The sequence below is a fragment of the Pelophylax lessonae genome (assembly GCF_965119305.1).
Source record: "Pelophylax lessonae genome assembly, chromosome: 7".
Lineage (NCBI taxonomy): Eukaryota > Metazoa > Chordata > Amphibia > Anura > Ranidae > Pelophylax > Pelophylax lessonae.
In genome coordinates, this window is record NC_138774.1 from 11670446 (window position 1) to 11691435 (window position 20990).

General features: G+C 42.5%; 1 protein-coding gene across 2 annotated transcripts in view; it reads left to right on the top strand.

The window, feature by feature from the left end:
* LOC309559919 (protocadherin-11 X-linked-like) overlaps nt 1-20990 on the top strand; it is a 2238392-nt gene that overhangs the window by 334454 nt on the left and 1882948 nt on the right. For both annotated transcript variants that reach the window (XM_082263375.1, XM_082263376.1), the window contains exon 3: nt 14951-17437. In XM_082263375.1, coding sequence (XP_082119501.1) covers nt 14951-17437 — 2487 coding nt within the window. The remainder of the gene's footprint in view (nt 1-14950; nt 17438-20990) is intronic.

Sequence of the window (20990 nt, forward strand, 5' to 3'; positions counted from 1 at the left end):
TGTCCTCCATTTTGTGAATAGTTAATCTGGAGTACCCCACTATTCCCTTCTCCCATCCCTTATGTATAAAATAAAATACAAAACAACGACATACCCCTGGATGGATTATTGACTGAGCCAAGAAGTAAAGTGATAGACTGTGAATGTTAAAGTTGCTAATGGTAACCCAGGGGTGACCCGTAAGTGTGAAATCCAGTTGTCGTCAAGGGGGCAGTACTTCATTATCTTTTACCAAACTTTTTTATTTTATCTGATTGTAGGCTTCAGTTCTGCTTAAAAATGCTAATTATAGCAAGCTTCTTTTCTTTTTTTGCAAAACTGCTTGGTGGTGTAAACAGCTAAGCGGAGAACCTGCAACATTTGATGCAATCTGCACAAAATGAGTGTTGTAGCCGCTTATTATTTTTCAGATCCTTCCCGTGTCTCATTTTTTCTTTCCTGTGCATCTCACTCTTGTTTTTTTTATTGCCGCGCATTGTGTTGCCTGTGGTAGTGTAGGTGTTTTGTCCCCCTTGTGACCGAGTATAAATAGTAACACACAATAAGAAGCGTCTCCATATAACATCACATACAGCATTACCAGATAAACCTGCCGATTCTGAGATTAACCCGTGCAGCTCTGGTGATCATTACTCATTGAAGGAAAGCCTTTATGACATAACAAGTCCTGTATGAGATGCAACTGTAAATTGTAACCCCTTCCTGACTGCAGTCTGTAGATGTATGGCATGGGTGCCTCATGCAGACAGGATGATGGGGAATCCAGAATTCCAGATCCTTTTTCAGTGAATAGAACCTCCTTTGGGAATATGCAGGTGGAGCTTATTTAAACCTCAGAAAGTGTATTTCAACCAGAGTGTTGGGGCACTCTGTGGTGCCATCTGAGTTCCCCCAGGGTGCCGCAAGCCTCAGACCTCTACGACAAGTGTTTCTCAACCAGGGTGCTGGGGCACCCTGTGGTGTCATCTGTGTTCCCCCTGGGTGCCGCTAGCCTTAGACATCTATGACAAGTGTTTCTCAACCAAGGTGCTGGGGCATCCTGTGGTGCCATCTGGGTTCCCCCAGGGTGCCGCGAGCCTCAGACATCTATGACAAGTGTTTCTCAACCAGGGTGCTTGGGCACCCTGTGGTGTCATCTGAGTTCCCCCTGGGTGCTGCTAGCCTTAGACATCTATGACAAGTGTTTCTCAACCAGGGTGCTAGGGCACCCTGTGGTGCCATCTGAGTTCCCCCTGGGTGCCACTAGCCTTAGACATCTATGACAAGTGTTTCTCAACCAAGGTGCTGGGGCACCCTGTGGTGCCATCTGGGTTCCCCCAGGGTGCCGCGAGCCTCAGACATCTTCATCAAGTGTTTCTCAACCAAGGTGGTGGGGCACCCTGTGGTGCCATCTGAGTTATCCCAGGGGGCCGCGAGCCTCAGACATCTACAAAAAGTGTTTCTCAACCAGGGTGCTGAGGCACCCTCTGGTGCCATCTGGGTTCCCCCAGGGTTCCACGAGCCTCAGACATCTACGACAAGTGTTTCTCAATCAGGGTGCCATCTGGATTCCCCCAGGGTGCCATGAGCCCCAGACATCTACGAACGTGTTTCTCAACCAGGGTGCTGGGGCACCCTGTGGTGCCATCTGGGTTCCCCCAGGGTGCCGCGAGCCTCAGACAGCTACAACAAGTGTTTCTCAAACAGGGTACTAGGGAGCCTTGGGGTGTCATGTGGGTTCCCCTGGGGTGCTGCAAGGAAGGACCCAGTTTGCACTGGATCAGTGTCGTGAGTTGCCATGATGCAGGCCAACAGCACCATAACAACCAATGACAATCTGGGGCCAGGATGCACAGCATTGTTCTTTGCAATGGTGATGGCACCACATGACTCTGATCCAGGGTAGGCACCATGCTGGGGCATTAAGGAGTAGATGGAAGTTCACCCAATCCAGACCTCCTCCTCTGAAGTGGGACTGTGAGGTGATGGGGGCTTCTGACATGAAGGGGGGACTCTGATATAATGAGGGGACCTCCGTCATGACAAGAGTTATCAGATCTTTAAATTTTTGTATACTTTGTTACCAAGAGAAATCTACGTTTCCAGTCACCAACACCATAACAACCAATGACAATCAAGGGCCAGGATGCACAGCATCATTCATTGCTATGGTGATGGCACCACAAGGCTCTGATCCAGGGTAGGCGTCATGCAGGGCCACCTCCAGCATTTATGAGAAGATGGAAGTTCACCTCATCTAGACCTTCTCTACCTCTGGTGTATAGGTAGGACTCTAAAGTGATGGGGGCTTCTGACATGAAAGGGGGGAGACCCTGGCGTGACGGGAGTGCCATTTGACGTGATGGGGGATCTCTGATGTGATGGGGGGGCGGGCTCTAATGTAAAAGGAGGGACTCTCATGGGAAGGAGGGACTCTGACATGAAGGAGGGCTTCTGATGTGAAGTTACTTTCATCAAGGCAGCTGTGTGCCTTGTCCCAGACTACGACAATACCAGCTTCTGAGGCTAGGGATGTACAGTTTTTAATTCTTCCACTGCACACCATTACATCTATTGATATATTTAAATATAATGTATTTGTTTATTTATATATAAATCATTATTTGTATATAAACTGAAAAAAAAAAATTATTGAAAATAAATACATATTTTTTTATATATATATATGTAATATATATGTATATGTATATGTATATATATATATATATATATATATATATATATATATATAGTATATATACAGTATATATACTATATATATATATATATATATATATATATATACTGTATATATACTATATATATACACACACTATAATGCCAAAAGTATTGGGATGCCTGCCTTTACACGCACATGAACCTTAATGCCATCCCAGTCTTAGTCCGTAGGGTTCAATATTGAGTTGGCCCACCCTTTGCAGCTATAACAGCTTCAACTCTTCTGGGAAGGCCGTCCACAAGGTTTAGGAGTGTGTCTATGGAAATGTTTGACTATTCTTCTAGAAGCGTATTTGTGAGGTCAGGCACTGATGTCGGATGAGAAGGCCTGGCTCACTGTCTCCACTCGAATTCAACCCAAAGGTGTTCTATCGGGTTGAGGTCAGGACTCTGTGCAGGCCAGTCAACTTCCTCTACCCCAAACTCGCTTCTCCTTTATGGACCTTGCTTTGTGCACTGGTCCAAATCATTTGGTGGAGAGAGGATTATGGTGTGGGGTTGTTTTTCAGGGGTTGGGCTTGGCCCCTTAATTCCAGTGAGGAGAACACTTAAGGCGTCAGCATACCAAGACATTTTGGACAATTTCATGCTCTCAACTTTGCGGGAAGAGTTTGGGGATGGCCCCTTCCTGTTCCAACATGACTGTGCACCAGTGCACAAAGCAAGGTCCATAAAGACATGGATGAGTGAGTTTGGGGTGGAGGAACTTGACTGGCACGCACAGAGTCCTGACCTCAACCCGATAGAACACCTTATGGATGAATTAGAGTGGAGAATGTGAGGCCTTCTTGTCCAACATCAGTGCCTTACCTCACAAATGCGCTTCTGGAAGAATGGGCAAACATTCCTTTAGACACTCCTAAAGAGAGTGTCCTCTCTATAGAGACTCCTAAACCTTGTGGACAGCCTCCCCAGAAGAGTTGAAGCTGTTATAGCTGCAAAGGGTGGGCCAACTCAATATTGAACCCTACGGACTAAGACTGGGATGCCATTAAAGTTCATGTGCGTGTAAAGGCAGGCGTCCCAATACTTCTGACAATATAGTGTATAGAAAAAAAAAAAAAAAAGAATGTGATTTTTTTTATATTATTTTTTTTTTAAATTTATTATAATACATTTACTATGTACTGTATATTCGTTTTTATTTATGTATTATATTTTATATAGTCGTCGAAACGTTGATTAAAACCGTTATTGCGCGTTTACCTTTCAAGAGTCGTAAGTGCCGCTCTCTTTTTTGGTTTATTATTTTATATAGACAGATAGACCTGACACCAGATATATATGTGTGTGTAAATACAGTATCTCACAAAAGTGAGTACACTCCTCACATTATTGTAAATATTTTATTCTATCTTTTCACCTTTACCCTCAGCTTCTTTAGCAAGGCAGTGGTCGTCTTGGAGGTGTGTTCGGGATGTTATTATGTTGGAATACTGCCCTGCAGCCCAGTCTCTGAAGGGAGGGGATCATGCTCTGCTTCAGTATGTCACAGTACATGTTGGCATTCATGGTTCCCTCAATGAACTGTAGCTCCCCAGTGCCGGCAGCACTCATGCAGCCCCAGACCATGACACTCCCACCACCATGCTTGACTGTAGGCAGGACACACTTGTCTTTGTACTCCTCACCTGGTTGCCACCACACACGCTTGACACCATCTGAATCAAATAGGTTTATCTTGGTCTCATCAGACCACAGGAGATGGTTCCAGTAATCCATGTCCTTAGTCTGCTTGTCTTCAGCAAACTGTTTGCGGGATTTCTTGTGCATCATCTTTAGAAGAGGCTTCCTTCTGGGATGACAGCCATGCAGACCAATTTGATGCAGTGTGCAGTGTATGGTCTGAGCACTGACAGGCTGACCCCCCACCCCTTCAACCTCTGCAGCAATGCTGGCAGCACTCATACGTCTATTTCCTAAAGACAACCTCTGGATATGACTCTGAGCACGTGCACTCAACTTCTTTGGTGGACCATGGAGAGACCTGTTCTGAGTGGAACCTGTCCTGTTAAATGGCTGTATGGTCTTGGCCACCGTGCTGCAGCTCAGTTTCAGGGTCTTGGCAATCTTTTTATAGCCTAGGCCATCTTTATGTAGAGAAACCATTCTTTTTTTTGAGATCCTCAGAGAGTTCTTTGCCATGAGGCGCCATGTTGAACTTCCAGTGACCAGTATGAGAGAGTGAGAGCAATAACACCAAATTTAACACACCTGCTCCCCATTCACGCCTGAGACCTTGTAACACTAACGAGTCACATGAAACCGGGGAGGGAAAATGGCTAATTGGGCCCAATTTGGACATTGTCACTTAGGGGTGTACTCACTTTTGCTGCCAGTGGTTTAGACATTAATGGCTGTGTGTTGATTTATTTTGAGGGGACAGCAAATTTACAGTGTTATACAAGCTGTACACTCACTACTTTACATTGTAGCAAAGTGTCATTTCTTCAGTGTTGTCACATGAAGCCCCCGTTCACACTGGGGTGACCTGTCAGGCGACCTGGTCGCCTGACAGGTCGCCGTAGGTCGCCTGCCATACAGAAGCTATGGACCCGTTCTAATAGGAGCGACACAAGTCGCTCGGACTTAGAAAAAGGGTCCAGAGCTTCTTTGGGGCGACCCGGAGCGGCCTGCATAGACTTCGATGTTATAAAGTCCATGCCGGCCGCTCCGAGGTCTCAGTGCGAGCAGCACGCCACGACCTGTGAGGTCGCCCCAGTGTGAACTGGGCCGAAAAGATAGAATAAAATATTTACAAAAATGTGAGGGGTGTACTCACTTTTGTGAGATACTGTATGTATATATATATATATATATATATATATATATATATGTATTTACACACAGTACTGTTTATACACTCTATATATACATACATTTTAATATACTACAAATTTGAAAATAATAAAAAATGATAAAAAGGGATTACAAAGCCTTATTATATATAGTACATTAAATATACAGTATATCAACTGTAAATTTAAAAATATTAAAAAAAGGTCAATTTTAATAACATTCAATTTCAATATGATTTGTATCGCAATTGTATACGCTATATTATTTTTTCTTTATTTGCTATTTTTTTTCCCCACGAAAGTGGAGTTACCCTTTAAATATACAGTATATCAACTGCAAATGGAAAAATATAAAAAAAAAAGGTCATTAGAAAGCCTTACTGAACATCAGATTTCAGTGCTGACTTAACATCTACTTAAACATCATGAATTGGTAACATTTTGCTTTCCGCTCAGACCAAACCTTTTTTACCCATTGCTGATCCGGAGTCGGAAGAAACTGCCGGGTCAACCCGAGCTATGGCGGGATCGATTTGCATAATGTACATATTCCTCCAAATAGCGAAACTTATAGAGAACGTTTTATTACACTGCCAATAAAAATGAGAAGAAGAAAGCAGAAGAGGGAAAAAATAAATAAATAAACTGCAGCCGATCAATGGAATGTCTTCGCTCCGCAAGAGAACCAATTATTTGTTATAAACATTGAGTTCAAACAAGTACACACAAAAGACCCGGGAAATAAATAATTTACAGTCGCTAGACGCACACAGGCAGTTTGATAAAGTCAGCTGTAAAAAAAAGAAAAAAAAGAAAGAAAAAATGAAAATACTTAAAAGTGAGCCGATTTGTCATTTTAAGGGTTCGTAAACCGGTGGCGTTGGCGAGTGCTCCAGGTATTTACAAATGTGCGGGAAAGGTTCTTTTTGTTCCTTAAAGGATCATACTAGGCTAAATGTACAAATGTATCAGCCAGTTACCCTGAAGGACTGCAAAGGGTTAAAGCCAGTGGCGGCTGGTGCTCCATGGGCCGCCGGGGGGGGGGGCAGCAGACGGACCACACCATACCCCCCCCATGGACCACACCAGCTCCAGCCCACACACCATACTCCCCTGGACCACACCAGCTCCAGCCCGCACACCATACTCCCCTGGACCACACCAGCTCCAGCCCGCACACCATACCCCCCCCCCCCGGACCACACCAGCTCCAGCCTGCACACCATACCCCCCCCCCCGGACCACACCAGCTCCAGCCCGCACACCATACTCCCCTGGACCACACCAGCTCCAGCCCGCACACCATACCCCCCCCCCGGACCACACCAGCTCCAGCCCACACACCATACCCCCCCAGACCACACCAGCTCCAGCCCGCACACCATACCCCCCCCGGACTACACCAGCTCCAGCCCGCACACAGTACCCCCCCCCCCTCCAGACCCCACCAGCTCCAGCCCGCACACCATACCCCCCGGACTACACCAGCTCCAGCCCGCACACCATACCCCCCCCCCGGACTACACCAGCTCCAGCCCGCACACAGTACCCCCCCCCCCTCCAGACCCCACCAGCTCCAGCCCTCACACCATACCCCCCCAGACTACACCAGCTCCAGCCCGCACACCATACCCCCCGGACCACACCAGCTCCAGGCCGCACACCATACTCCCCCTAGACCACACTAGCTCCAGCCTGCACACCATACCCGCCCCCCTGGACCACACCAGCTCCAGCCCGCACACCATACCTCCCCTTCCCCGGTCACCAGGCTCACTCACCCTGGACTGACATGTGGAGGGCTGGCAGCAGCGGCGGCGGTGGCTTCCACCTCAGTCCCCTCCGTGGTTCGGGCTTCCCCTGCGTCTCCTCCCTCCTCCTCCTCCTTGGCCAATAGCATGGCTTCTCCTTTTGGCCAATTGGGAAACGGGTCTCAGGACCCGCTTTCTGATTGGCCAGGAGGAGAATCCGTGTGACAATAGCGATTATTAATTCGCTATTGTCACACAACTAGGTGGGCTCAGGGCGCAGTGCTCTGCGCCCCGAGCCCACTGTTTTTTTAAGCCTATTAGAGCCTCTTGCTCTAATCACGTGCTTCCAAAAAAAAAAAAAAGGAATCCATGCCTCCGGTGCCCTGCCTGTAGATTAGGGGGCCGGATGCATGGATGGGGGGGCGGCGCCCCTGCGCCCCCAATGGACGAGCAGCCACTGGTTAAAGCCACTTCATTAGTTATCCAATAGTTTGCAATACTCCTGCTTACGGGACGTGTTGTTGTTTTTTTTTGAGATAGCGAGACCTACTGATGATATCCCTGCAGCTGATGATGTCCCTAAACTTAAAGGGTAACTTCTCTTTTGTGGGGGAAAAAAATCAGCAAATAAAGAAAAAACAATATAGCGTATGCAATTGGGACACAAATCATATTGTAATTGAATGTTATTAAAAATTACTTTTCTTTTTCAATCTGCAGCTGTTTTTCTAAAAATGCAATGCAATATGGCCGCTTGGAGCTGTTCTGTACACAGAATGTATACTGACCACACCCCCAAAAACATCATTTCCTGCTTGTGTGATTGGCTCACCAATTTTCACAGAAGTCTGCACTAAGATACAAGTCAGATTTCTGGCATCCCCTGCAACAAAAATGTCATTTTTGGTGAGATACTCCCAATAGGAACACATCTAAAGGGATGCAGGCACAGCAGCATTCCTCATTAGAGCCCTGCAGCTGTCACAGCTGTTTGATAATTATGAAACCACTCCCATTAGACCCACTCAGCACAGAGGCACAAACAGGTCGAAACACGTTTAAAGAGATGCAGGCCCAGTAGCTTTCCTCATTAGTGCTCTGCAGCTGCCACAGCTGATAGATAATTATGAAACGACTCCCATTTAACCCACTCAGCACAGAGGCACAAACAGGTTGAAACGTGTCTAAAGGGATGCAGGCCCAGCAGCTTTCCTCATTGGTGCTCTGCACCTACCACAGCTGATAGATAATTATGAAACCACTCCCATTTAACCCACTCTGCACATAGGCACAAACAGGTTGAAACACGTCTAAAAGGATGCAGGCCCAGCAGTTTTACTCATTGGTGCTCTGCAGCTGCCACAACTGATAGATAATTATGAAACCACTCCCATTTAACCCACTCAGCACCGAGGCACAAACAGGTCGAAACACGTCTAAAGGGATGCAGGCCCAGCAGTTTTCCTCATTAGAGCTCTGCAGCTGCCATAGCTGATTGATAATTATGAAACCACTCCCATTAGACCCAACTCAGCACAGAAGAACAAACAATGATTTCTTCAGAATAACAAAATGTAGGAATCTGCAACATCTGCAGGTTTGTTAAAATCCTTGTAATGTACAGAAATCACCCAGAGGGGAATGTTTTTTTTTTTTTTTCTCAACAAAAGTAGAGTTACGCTTTAAATGGTGCATTTAAAAAAAAAAATTGCAGAGCCTTTTCAATATGTGTACATTGGTCCTGAGCAAATAAGGACAAAACCGAATGTTGTTAGGAAATTTCCTTTTTAGGTTGAATGTTATTCATTGATACCAGGTCTTAAAACTATAGCCCTCCAAGTGGCCAAACTATGGCCCTGAGGCAACTCCACAGCTCACGTCTGCAATTCAATCTAGAAGAGACATCATGTAAAGGGAAGCAAAAAAACAAAAAAAAAAAGAGCAGGACGCTCCCAATAGTGTGAAATCCGAGTTAAAAGCTTTATTATTACGGTTAAAAACACTTACATTTGTTGGCTGTATATAGCATCCTAGCATAAAATCACAAATCCAAGTACTGGTAATGCGCACGTGTGATGGCGTCACAACCTCTGGCTCCACCCAATGCGTTTTGTCAGCAATGACGTCATCAGAGGCTAACCATTTCTATTTGGTACACAGGGCAGCATTTATTCAATAAATTATTAATATTTATACTTTACTGTATATATTAATTGGGAGCGTCTATAACACAGGTGTCAAACTGACGGCCCTCCAGCTGTTGCAGAACTTCAAGTCCCATGATGCTTTGCAGTTACAAGTATGACTTCCTTAGGCAGAGGCATGATGGGACTTGTAGTTTTGCAACATTTGGAGGGCCGCCACTTTGACACCCCTGAAATATGCAAGAAAAACCAAAACAAATTATTTATACTGGCTTTTCTGTACAACAACAACGTTTGCTCTGAAAAAGAGATCATCTCAAAATAAACAGGCAGCATGCAACATGATCCTGGAGCAGCTTAGCGAGTTGTCAGCGTTTCCATTGTACAAATCAGATTCATCAGCTATTTTAGTTGTTCTCTTTAACCACTTCTGGATCGGAAGGTTTTGCCCCTTAATGACCAGGCCATATTCTGTGATTCGGCACTGCGTTACTTTAACCACTTAAGCCCCGGAGGATTTGGCTGCTCAAAGACCAGGGCCTATTTTGTGATTCGGTACTGCGTTACTTTAACAGACAATTGCGCGGTCGTGCGACACTGTACCCAAATAAAATTGATGTCCTTTTTTTCCCACAAATAGAGATTTCTTGTGGTGGTATTTGATCACCTGTGCGATTTTTATTTTTGGCGCTATAAACAAAAAAAAAGCGACAATTCTGAAAAAAAAAGAATAAAAACAATATTTTTCACATTATGCTATATAACATCCCCCCCCAAAATAAAATTTTAAATCTAATTTTTTTTTTTTTACATTTTAGGCCAATTTGTATTCTGCTACATATTTTTGGTTTAAAAAAAAATCGCAATAAGCGTATTTTGATTGGTTTTCGCAAAAGTTATTGCGTCTACAAACTAGGGGAAAGATTTTTGTCATTTTTATTGTTTTTTTTTTTACTAGTAATAGCGGCGATCTGCGATTTTTAGCGGGACTGCGACATTGCAGTGGACAGATCGGACCCCTAACTGACATTTTTGACACTTTTGGGGGACCAGTGACATTACTACAGTAATCATTGCTAAAAATATGCACTGTCACTGTAATAATCACACTGACAGGGAAGGGGTTAACATTGTGGGTGATCAATGGGTTAAATGTGAGCCTAGGGGAGTGATTCTAACTGTAAGGGGGCGGGGCTTATGGAATAACCATAGAGACCTGTGATCCTATATAGAAGGATCACAGGAGCTCTGTGATCATTCCAGGGAGAAGAACGGTCGGCTGTGTTTACAACATCCGACCGTCCTTCTCTCTCAGCGGGGAGCGATTGGGGGGGTGTCAGGTGGCAATCGGAGCCGCCTGCCCCATGCATCGGAGTCCCCGCTGCCGAGTGGGGCGGCGCTGGCGCGTGCTCGCCCCCTAGCTGCTGGCGCGCGGCCGACGTCGGTTCGCGCAGGAGGGCCGCCCTGCCGCAGTATATATGCGGTGGGCGGTCCAAAACCGGTTAATTATACGTAAGACGATCATTTTAGTCATTTTCGCATTTCTTAAAATTCAATTTAATATTTTTGTTGCAAGAAATTTTGTTTTGGAAAGGAACGGAGCCCTTCGCTGTGGCCTTCAGCAGGCAGCTCGTTAGACGTTTCATCATTTAATCACTTTTTAATATATTTTCTGGTAATCTATTTCCTTGCTTAGTAGCAGTCGGAGCCCATCTGGGTCTGAAAATAAGATTAACATCTCCAAAAGTGCATTTAATTTATTAGCCTAACCTGCTTTAAGGAACGGTTAATGTGATTAGGCTTATTCGCTCGACTACTGGAGGCAACTTTGCTTCTTGCTCTTTTAATGCCAAGGATGGGATTTAATACGCTGATGGGTTTTTTTGTGCTGTGCTTGGCTTGGAAATGTATGGTGATAGCGAGATACTGTGACCTGCTAATCGGCATCTTCTAAAGTTCTTGATTTTTGACGGGATAGGCAGAATTTGTTTGTCCTAGACTTTATTTTTTTCCCCTTAATTAAAGTTCAATCTGCCTTTCCTTCTTATCAAACAATTCATAGTTAGGATGAAAAAAGAAAGGAAAAAAAAGACACAAGTCCATCTAGTTCAACTAATAAAATAAATAAATACATCATAGAATCCCAAATACACAATCCTATACCCATAGATGATCCAGAGGAAGGTGAAAAAACCCCAGCAAAGCATGATCCAATTTGCTCCAGCAGGGGAAAAAATGTCTTCCTGATCCCTCGAGAGGCAATCAGATATTCCCTGGATCAACTTTACCTATAAATGTTATATTATGTACACCTAGCAAAGAATCCAGGCCGTTCCTAAAGCAATCTAGTGAGCTGACCAGAACCACCTCTGGAGGGAGTCTATTCCACATTTTCACAGCACTTACTGTGAAGAAACCTTTCCGTATTTGGAGATGAAATCTCTTTTCCTCTAGATGTAACGAGTGCCCCCCTTGTCCTCTGTGATAACCTTAAAGTAAATAACTCAACAGGTTCACTATATGGACCCCTTATGTATTTATACATGGTGATCATATCCCCCTTATATATTTACACATGGTGACCATATCCCCCCTTATGTATTTATACATGGCGACCATATCCCCCCTTATGTATTTATACATGGCGATCATATCCCCCCTAATGTATTTATACATGGCGACCATATCCCCCCTTATGTATTTATACATGGCGATCATATCCCCCCTAATGTATTTATACATGGTGATCATATCCCCCCTTATGTATTTATACATGGTGATCATATCCCCCCTTATGTATTTGTATATGGTGATCATATCCCCCCTTATGTATTTATACATGGTGATCATATCCCCCCTTAATGTCCTCTTCTCAAGAGAGAATAAATTCAGTTCCTCTAATCTCTCCTCATAGCTGAGCTCCTCCATGCCTTTTATCAGTTTAGTTGCCCTTCTCTGTACTTTCTCCATTATCCTGATATCCTTTTTGAGAACTGGAGCCCAAAACTGAACTGCATATTCCAGATGAGGTCTTACTAATGATTTGTACAGGGGCAAAATGATATCTCTCTCTCGAGTCCATGCCTCTCATAATACAAGAAAGGACTTTTCTTGCTTTGGAAATTGCAGCTTGGCATTGCAAGTTATTATTAAGCTTAGGATCTACCAGAACCCCCAGATCCTTCTACGCTATGGATTCCCCCAGTTCTTCTCTCCCTAGTATGTATGCTGCATGCATATTCTGACCCCCAAGTGCATAACTTTACATTTATTAACATTAAACCTCATTTACCACATAAGTCGCCCAATTAAACAGTGCATTGAGGTCAGCTTGTAAGTTGGAGACATCCTGTAAGGAAGTTATTCCACTGCAAAGCTTGGTGTCATCTGCAAAGACTGAAATGGTACTTTTAATCCCAGACCCGATATCATTTATAACAATATTAAAAAGTAAGGGTCCCAACACTGAACCTTGGGGTACACCACTGATAACCTTAGACCAATCAGAGTATCAATATTCCAATTTTTAAAGACTTTCCATTTTCCTTACATACATTATTTTGCATGCAGTAATGTCTCTGTGCTCCTTTACGCAATGCAATCAGATCATGGCTGGTGGGAGGGGCCAGCAGGGTGCTGTACATTGCTTCCTGAAAACATCACACTGCCCTGCCTCAGTGATTCTCTGTTGTGATGCAAGAAATGGGCTGGATTGTGGGAGGAGTTATGCAAATATCTAAATGCCTTAAAGGAGAAGTTCAGCCAAAACCTGTTTGGCTGTACTTCTCCTGTGGATTGCAGGAGAGCAGTTTGTTCTGCACTCATGTGACCCATTTTCAGCAGACAGCAGGCTGAAGCCCGCTGTTGGCTGATGTCACAGAGCCGGTCCACGCTCAGGCAAGATTGTGACCATATGGTCAGGAACTGCCCACATGCCCGGACCGGCACCTGGGAGGTGCTAAGAGGCTGAGCCAGCCGCTCCCACCACCACCCACTGAGCAAGAGGGAGGGGGCAGAGCAGAGATCGGTGACTGACAGTCACCAGTTCTGTACAGGGAGCCAGAGAACCATGCAATCAGTGGTGTTTGATCGCTCAGTTTTCAGTGTTGGAGCCGGCGGTGGTCAGATGCTGCATCCACCTAGGCAAGTATGAATCTGCAGAAAAAACCCATGCATCACTTTTAAAGTCTTAAGGTTTTTTTCCTTCATGCATTCTATGCATGAAGGTAAAAAACCTTCTGTGTGCAGCAGCCTCCCCAACCCCCCCCCCCCCGCCCCCCTTCAATACTCCCCTAAACTCCCTTTTGATCCAGCGATGTGCGCGAGAGCTGAACTTCTCCCAGGTCTCTCATTCCTCATTGGCCAATGAACCCCACTGCCAGTGAGACAACAGTGGGGGTTGGGGGTTGGGGGCCGAGGCCATGGCTACATGTGTCTTATAAAGGCATAGAGCGGGGCTCAGGAGCAAGCAAACACCAGTGCCCCCAGAGCAAGCGGCTTGCTATTGGGGAAACTGGCTAAAGTGGAGGAGCCAGTAGCACCTGCTGGGGGCACAGAAAGGGGAGGATCCGGGCTGCTCTGTGCAAAACCTCTGCACAAAGCAGGTAAGTATAACATGTTTGTTTTTGTTTGAATTAACCTTTAATGTCACTTTAAGGGGTGGATCTCAAGTCTGAAGGAGTGGGCATTCCTAGGCAGGAGGTATTTGAATGCAGACCGCCCTAGGTAATACCTACATGTGATGTTGAGCTTCCATGATTGAAAGACTTTAAATCCAATAAATGAAAGGGGCGGGCCAGGGATAGCCAGGCTGGGAGGGAAAGGGCTAGACGATGCTGGATGTCAAGGAAATGAGGTGGACTCTATATGACTTGTTGCAGCTTTAATGCACATTGTGAGAAGCTCACAGTGTGCAATGAGATGAGAGTGAGCAATTTCAGTATCATTTTTTGTGCACTTTTCCCAAGCAGTGTTAGCAGCCCTGCCAGGTTCACCTCTACGGCTCTACCACACTTCCTTCCATAGGGTGATAACATTGTTTCTCCATAAATATAGTATAGTTAGTGCAAGTTGTCACCCTAGGACAGAAAATGTTCTACCGGCATCATCAACAAGTGAAAATCAATAAAGAAATAATTAAATACATAAATAAATAATAACAAATACATAATAAATATGTAACTTGAAAACCTCAATAAACATTATTGAAAGTAAAAAAAGTAAAAATAATAATAAATAAATAAATACATGAATTTATACATAACTAATAATAACAATAGATACATAAATAAATAAATACATAAATAAATATTTAAAAATATACAATAAATAATTGAAACTAATGCAGCCATTTTTGTTCTTGAGGTCTACAAACTCCTTCCTTCTCAACCCAAGTATATTTGTCTTCTCAGTCTGGGTCAAAAACAATAAAGTTTTTGAAAAGTTTTAATAAAAATGCAAAGTGATTTCTAAAAAGGATTTTTGGTGTTTTGAAACAGCAAAATAGTAAATCCTTCCTTCTTTTTTTTTTTTTTTCCAGGGGCAGAATGTGTTTGGACTTGATGTCATCGAAACTCCCGAAGGTGACAAGTGGCCACAGCTTATTGTCCAGCAGAGTTTGGACAGGGAGCAGAGGGACACTTACGTCATGAAGATCAAAGTGGAAGATGGGGGAAACCCGCCCAGATCGAGCACTGCCATCCTACAAGTGACAGTCACTGATGTCAATGACAACCGGCCCGTGTTTAAGGACAAAGACATAGAGGTGAACATTCCAGAGGATGCCCCTGTGGGGACCTCTGTGACCCAACTTCATGCAACGGACGCCGACTTGGGCTCCAATGCCAAAATCCACTTTTATTTTGGCAACCAGATATCCAACCTTGCCAAGCGACATTTCGCCATCGATAACAATACTGGATTAATAACAGTAAAAGAGCCGCTGGACCGCGAGGAAGCTCACTATCACAAGCTGACTGTTTTGGCCAGCGATGGCAGTTCAACCCCGTCAAGGGCCACCGTCACCATAAACATAACAGACATCAACGATAACATCCCATCAATTGATACGAGGTATATAATAAATCCCGTAAATGGTACAGTACAAATATCGGAAAAGGCCCCAATTAATACAAAAATAGCCTTGATTACCGTTACAGACAAGGATGCCGATCTTAATGGCAAGGTGACCTGTTTCACAGACCACGACGTCCCATTCAGGTTGAAACCAGTGTTTGACAATCAGTTCTTGCTGGAGACCGCAGCCCCTCTGGATTTCGAGATGACAAGGGAATATGCCATCAAGATCGTTGCCTCAGATTCCGGGAAACCACCATTAAACCAGTCTGCAATGCTTCTTATTAAGATAAAGGATGAAAATGACAATCCTCCAATTTTTACACTTCCTGTGATCGGGCTGTCCTTTATCGAAAACAACCCTCCCGGAACCGAACTCACCAAGATAAGCGCCACGGACGCAGATAGCGGACGCAACGCAGAACTTAGTTACATGTTGGCTCCAAATGCTCCATCTATATTCAACCTTGACAGAAGGACGGGGATTCTTACAGCGGTCAGGAAGCTGGATAGAGAAAAACAAGACCGATACACATTTACCGTTATTGCAAAGGACAATGGAGTACCATCCTTGCAGACCAATACCACAGTGACCTTATCCGTACTTGACCAAAACGATAACAGCCCCTCCTTCACCCATAACGAGTACAACTTCTATGTTCCAGAGAATTTGCCCACTTACGGAACCGTTGGTCTTATCACAGTAACGGATGAAGATATCGGGGAGAATGCTGAGTTTTCTCTATCGCTTGTCAACGCTAGGGATAATTTTATAATCGACCCTCACACAGGCGTCATCAAACCAAACATCACGTTCGACAGGGAACAACAGGGTTCATATACTTTTCAAGTAAAAGCAGTTGATCGGGGCACTCCCCAGAAATCTTCAACAGTGAAAGTGACCATCTTTGTTGAAGATGTCAATGACAATAAGCCCGTGTTTGTCATGCCAGCCACCAACTATTCATATGAGCTAGTGCCCTCATCGGCCAACCCTGGATCTGTTGTTACTCGGGTTTTCGCTGTTGATAATGACACAGGAGTGAATGCTGATCTACGCTACAGTATAGTTGGTGGGAACCCAAGGGGTTTGTTTACAATTGATGAAAGGAGTGGCAACATCAGCTTGAAAGAGAAAATCCTGGCCATGGACCATGGTCTACATCGGCTTGTTATAAAAGTCAATGATTCAGGAAAACCAGAGCCCTTTCATGCCATAGCTCTGGTGCACTTATTTGTCAATGAAACCATTACCAATGGATCTTACATTCAAGAGCTTGTGCGGAGACACATGGAAACGCCAGTAGGGCAGAATATTGGGGAAGGAGATATAACGCCACAAACCAACGACTACGTTAAAATCATCATTGCCATCATTGCAGGCACGATGACGGTGATCCTGGTCATTTTTGTCACCGCTTTGGTTCGTTGCCGCCAAACCCCAAGGCACAAAGTGGTTCAAAAAAACAAGCAGACCGGCGAATGGGTCTCCCCAAACCAAGAAAACCGCCAGATCAAGAAAAAGAAAAAGAAGAAGAAGCGCTCCCCCAAAAACCTTCTCCTAAATTTTGTTACCATTGAAGAGACTAAGACGGAGGATCCCGCCCACGAGCACATCAACGGCACCTTGGACATCCCGGTGGAGTTAGAAGAACAGACTATGGGAAAATACAATTGGGGCACCACTCCGACGACCTTCAAGCCAGACAGCCCAGATTTGGCCAAGCACTACAAGTCTGCTTCTCCACAGCCTACTTTCCAGATTAAGCCCGAGACGCCGGTTCCGCCAAAAAAACACCATGTCATCCAGGAGCTGCCTCTTGACAACACATTTGTGGTGGGTTGTGACTCATTGTCTAAGTGTTCCTCAAGCAGCTCGGATCCGTACAGTGTCTCAGAATGCAGCTGTCAAGGAGGCTTTAAAGCTCCCGGTCCAATCCACACACGGCAGGTAAACTAAAATGCATTATTGCCTTAATTCTTGCACTAAAGATTAATTTTTTGTTTCAGTTTCTTTAGACAAACCCTACTCAAAACTTATATTTCAGTTTCTGTGAGGTTTGCTGGCCAACTGAATCACTTGCTGGCTTCTAAAATCCTATTCAGTGGAGACATTTCTACATCACGGCTCTACCTAAATTTCTATATTTAACCAAAGATATCATCAACGAGCAAGGGTGACACCATTGTTGTCACCTTGTGGGAGCGAGGGGATAAATAAACTCTTGAGTGTCAAAGGAGCTTAACCTTTCAGCTGGTGGTTTACCATGCTGGCACCCAACCAAAACTGAAATATTTATTTTGAGTGGCCTTTGAATATGTTTATATGGAATTTTTGATTGTCTAACCATGCATAAGAATGCATTTTCATCTGTTCGGTACATGTTTGGCAAGCTCAACCTACCCTTGTAGCACTACAGCACTCAGTTCTATGAAAGTCTGATCAATCCATGCCTTTCCCATCTGAAAATTCCATTCTTTATACTTGGGACATAACCATGTGTGATGGACCCTCCTAGCAAGCGGCCATCTTTAATTGTCATCTCCAAGGTCTTCAGAATTCGGCTTGCCTTTAAAGCACCCTTATAGAGATACCCAAACTGTAAATGGATTAAATGTATCCAGATCTATACACCAAGTGCTACAGTTACTTGTATTAATAACTATGTAACTAAACAGTGCTGCCCCTCTCTTCCTCTTGGCCCCACGGAAGTTGCATGTTTATGGCTAAGGTTACACCCTTGCTTTGGTGAAATGTCCACATTTTGCTGGAATATTTGGAATCATGTATTGGTTTGGCCTCTATACATGTCTCCTTAGAGTTCAAAAAGCATTGATGCTGGAAAAAAGGTAAAAGTTACTTCACCTAGGCGTGTAAAGATAATAGTTTTTGGTTCATTGCTTCTAGAATGAAAATTGTTTGAATCTTGGCTGAGGAACTTTGTGTTGGCTGCGTTTCTTGAGTCACTCTTTCCTGCAGATGGCAGTGCAGCTCTCCGCCATGTCATTGCACTGGGCTTTGTGGAGTTTGGAGAAACAATGGAAGAGCATTACTGTTTTCCTTAGAGCTATTGTATGCAGCTGAGTAAACTAGGCTAGGTGCAAAGCAATAAACTATTGCAGGATCTGATAAGTGCTTCTTAATGGTAATTGAATGGCAGCCTTTTCCCCTGGACTCTGCTGTATTTCAAGGTCTTTCACAAAATAGGCAGGCTTTCTTTGGCAGAAAAATGAGTGCAAAGTTCACATGGAAAGCCAGGGAGCTTCAATTCCCTCTGCATTGGAGATTTATCAGAACAGCAGACCCAGATTTAGATGTGCAGATTTAGAGATACAGAGAAGGGTTTATTTTGTTGTTGCCGCCTTGGTGGGCAATCACTGCAGTATTTATATATTGTATTGCTAATGTTTTGGTCTGTAAAGGATAACATTTTTTTTTTTTTTTTAATTATGTATTTGATTTTTTAATTTATTTTTATTTATGTATTTATTTATTTTTGACAACTTATTGAGCAACCACTGCAGCATTTAAATAATGCATTGCTTTAATAATGCCAAACTTTATTATTGTTTATTTATTTAGTAATGTCATACTTTACTTTAGTGTAGTACTGCACTGTGTGGTTTAATATGCATTCTTTTATAAAGGACAAAATTTATTTTTCAATTGTTAGAATGTATTATTTTTTAATATTTATTTATTTATTGACACCTTGTTGAGCAACCACTGCAACAGTTAGTATTAAGGGTTTAATTATTTCTTTGTTTATTTAATTTGTAACTTATTTTTGAGGCCTTGTCAAGCACACACTGCAGCATTTAAATGGTATAATGCTTTTGTAATACCATACTTCACTTTGTTGTAGTACTAAACTAGTTTATTATGCTTTGTTCTGTAAAGGAAGACGAGCTTGTGCTTCGTTAAAACATCGAATAAAAACGTTATCGTGCGTTCACTTTATAAGACCCATGAGTACCACTCTTTTTTTGGGGGTTTGTATGCACTGCAGTATTTACTGTGCACCCGGGCCCTTTTTTTATCCCTGATTCATTGGATAATATATATATATATATATATATACATATATTTATATTCATTTTTTTTACATTTCTTTTTTTTTTACACTGCAGTATATTTATTTTATTTATTTATTGTATTTATTTATTTATTAATGCATGCATTTCTTTGTGAGGCCTTGTTTAGTAAAATTTTTAATTTTATTTATTTATCTGTGTATTTATTTATGTATGTTTTCGATACCTTGCAAGCAACTGCTGCAGTAATTTGTTTTCATTTTTAAATTCTATTGATTTATTTAGTTCACTTTGCTGTAGTACTAAACTAGTTCATTATGCTTTGTTCTGTAAAGGAAGATGAGCTTGTGCTTCATTAAAAAAACGTTATCGTGCGTTCACCCTATAAGACCCATGAGTACCACTCTTTTTTTTTTTTGGGTTGGTATGCACTGCAATATTTACTGTGCACCAGGGCCCTTTTTTTTATCCCTGATTCATTGGATAACATATATATATATATATATATATATATATATATATATATATATATATATATATATATATATATATATATATATACAGTATATATATATAATATATATATATATATATATATATATATATATATATATATATACTGTGTGTATATATCTATATATATATATATATATATATATATATATATATATATATATATATACAGTATATATATATATATATATAATTTTTTTAACATTTCTTTTTTTACACTGCAGTATTTTTATTTTATTTATTTATTTATTGTATTTATTTATTTATTTATTTATGCATTTACTAATGCATGCATTTATTTGTGAGGCCTTGTCTAGTAACATTTTTAATTTTATTTATTTAACTGTGTATTTATTTATGTATGTTTTCGATACCTTTTAAGCAACCACTGCAGTAATTTGTTTTAATTTTTAAATTCTATCGATTTTATTTATTTCACTTTGTTGTAGTAATACATGCTCTGCGGTTTATTGTTTATTCTATAAATGGATAAAATGTATTTCCAGTGAGGTACCTGCTCTGGCTATGCATGTGTGTTTTTCTACTGTTATAGGATTTTCAGTGTCAGATTTATTGAAATACGAGTTAAAAAAGAAATTGCATGATTAACATTGTTTTGCAAATCTTTAGATTCTTTAAGCTGTGTCCTTTACAAAATACCTTCAAGGTTTACTGGTCTGACATAAGAATTTGTGTGTTTACTAGCAGAATTACACAGCTCAAGCCAAAAGCATTTATGCAACCATGAATAAAATATTTCAGAGTGTTTAATAGGACAAGGTCACCTTATTTAACCCCTGGGCAGGGTGCACCCTTGTTTAAAGCTCCCAAAACAAAAACTGCTGCTAAAGAAAATATTTTGATACCTTAGATAATATTATTAGGATGCTAGTACTTGAATTACTTTTACATTGTGTGAACCTCTTGCAATCTTTTTTTATGCAATCATCCATTGT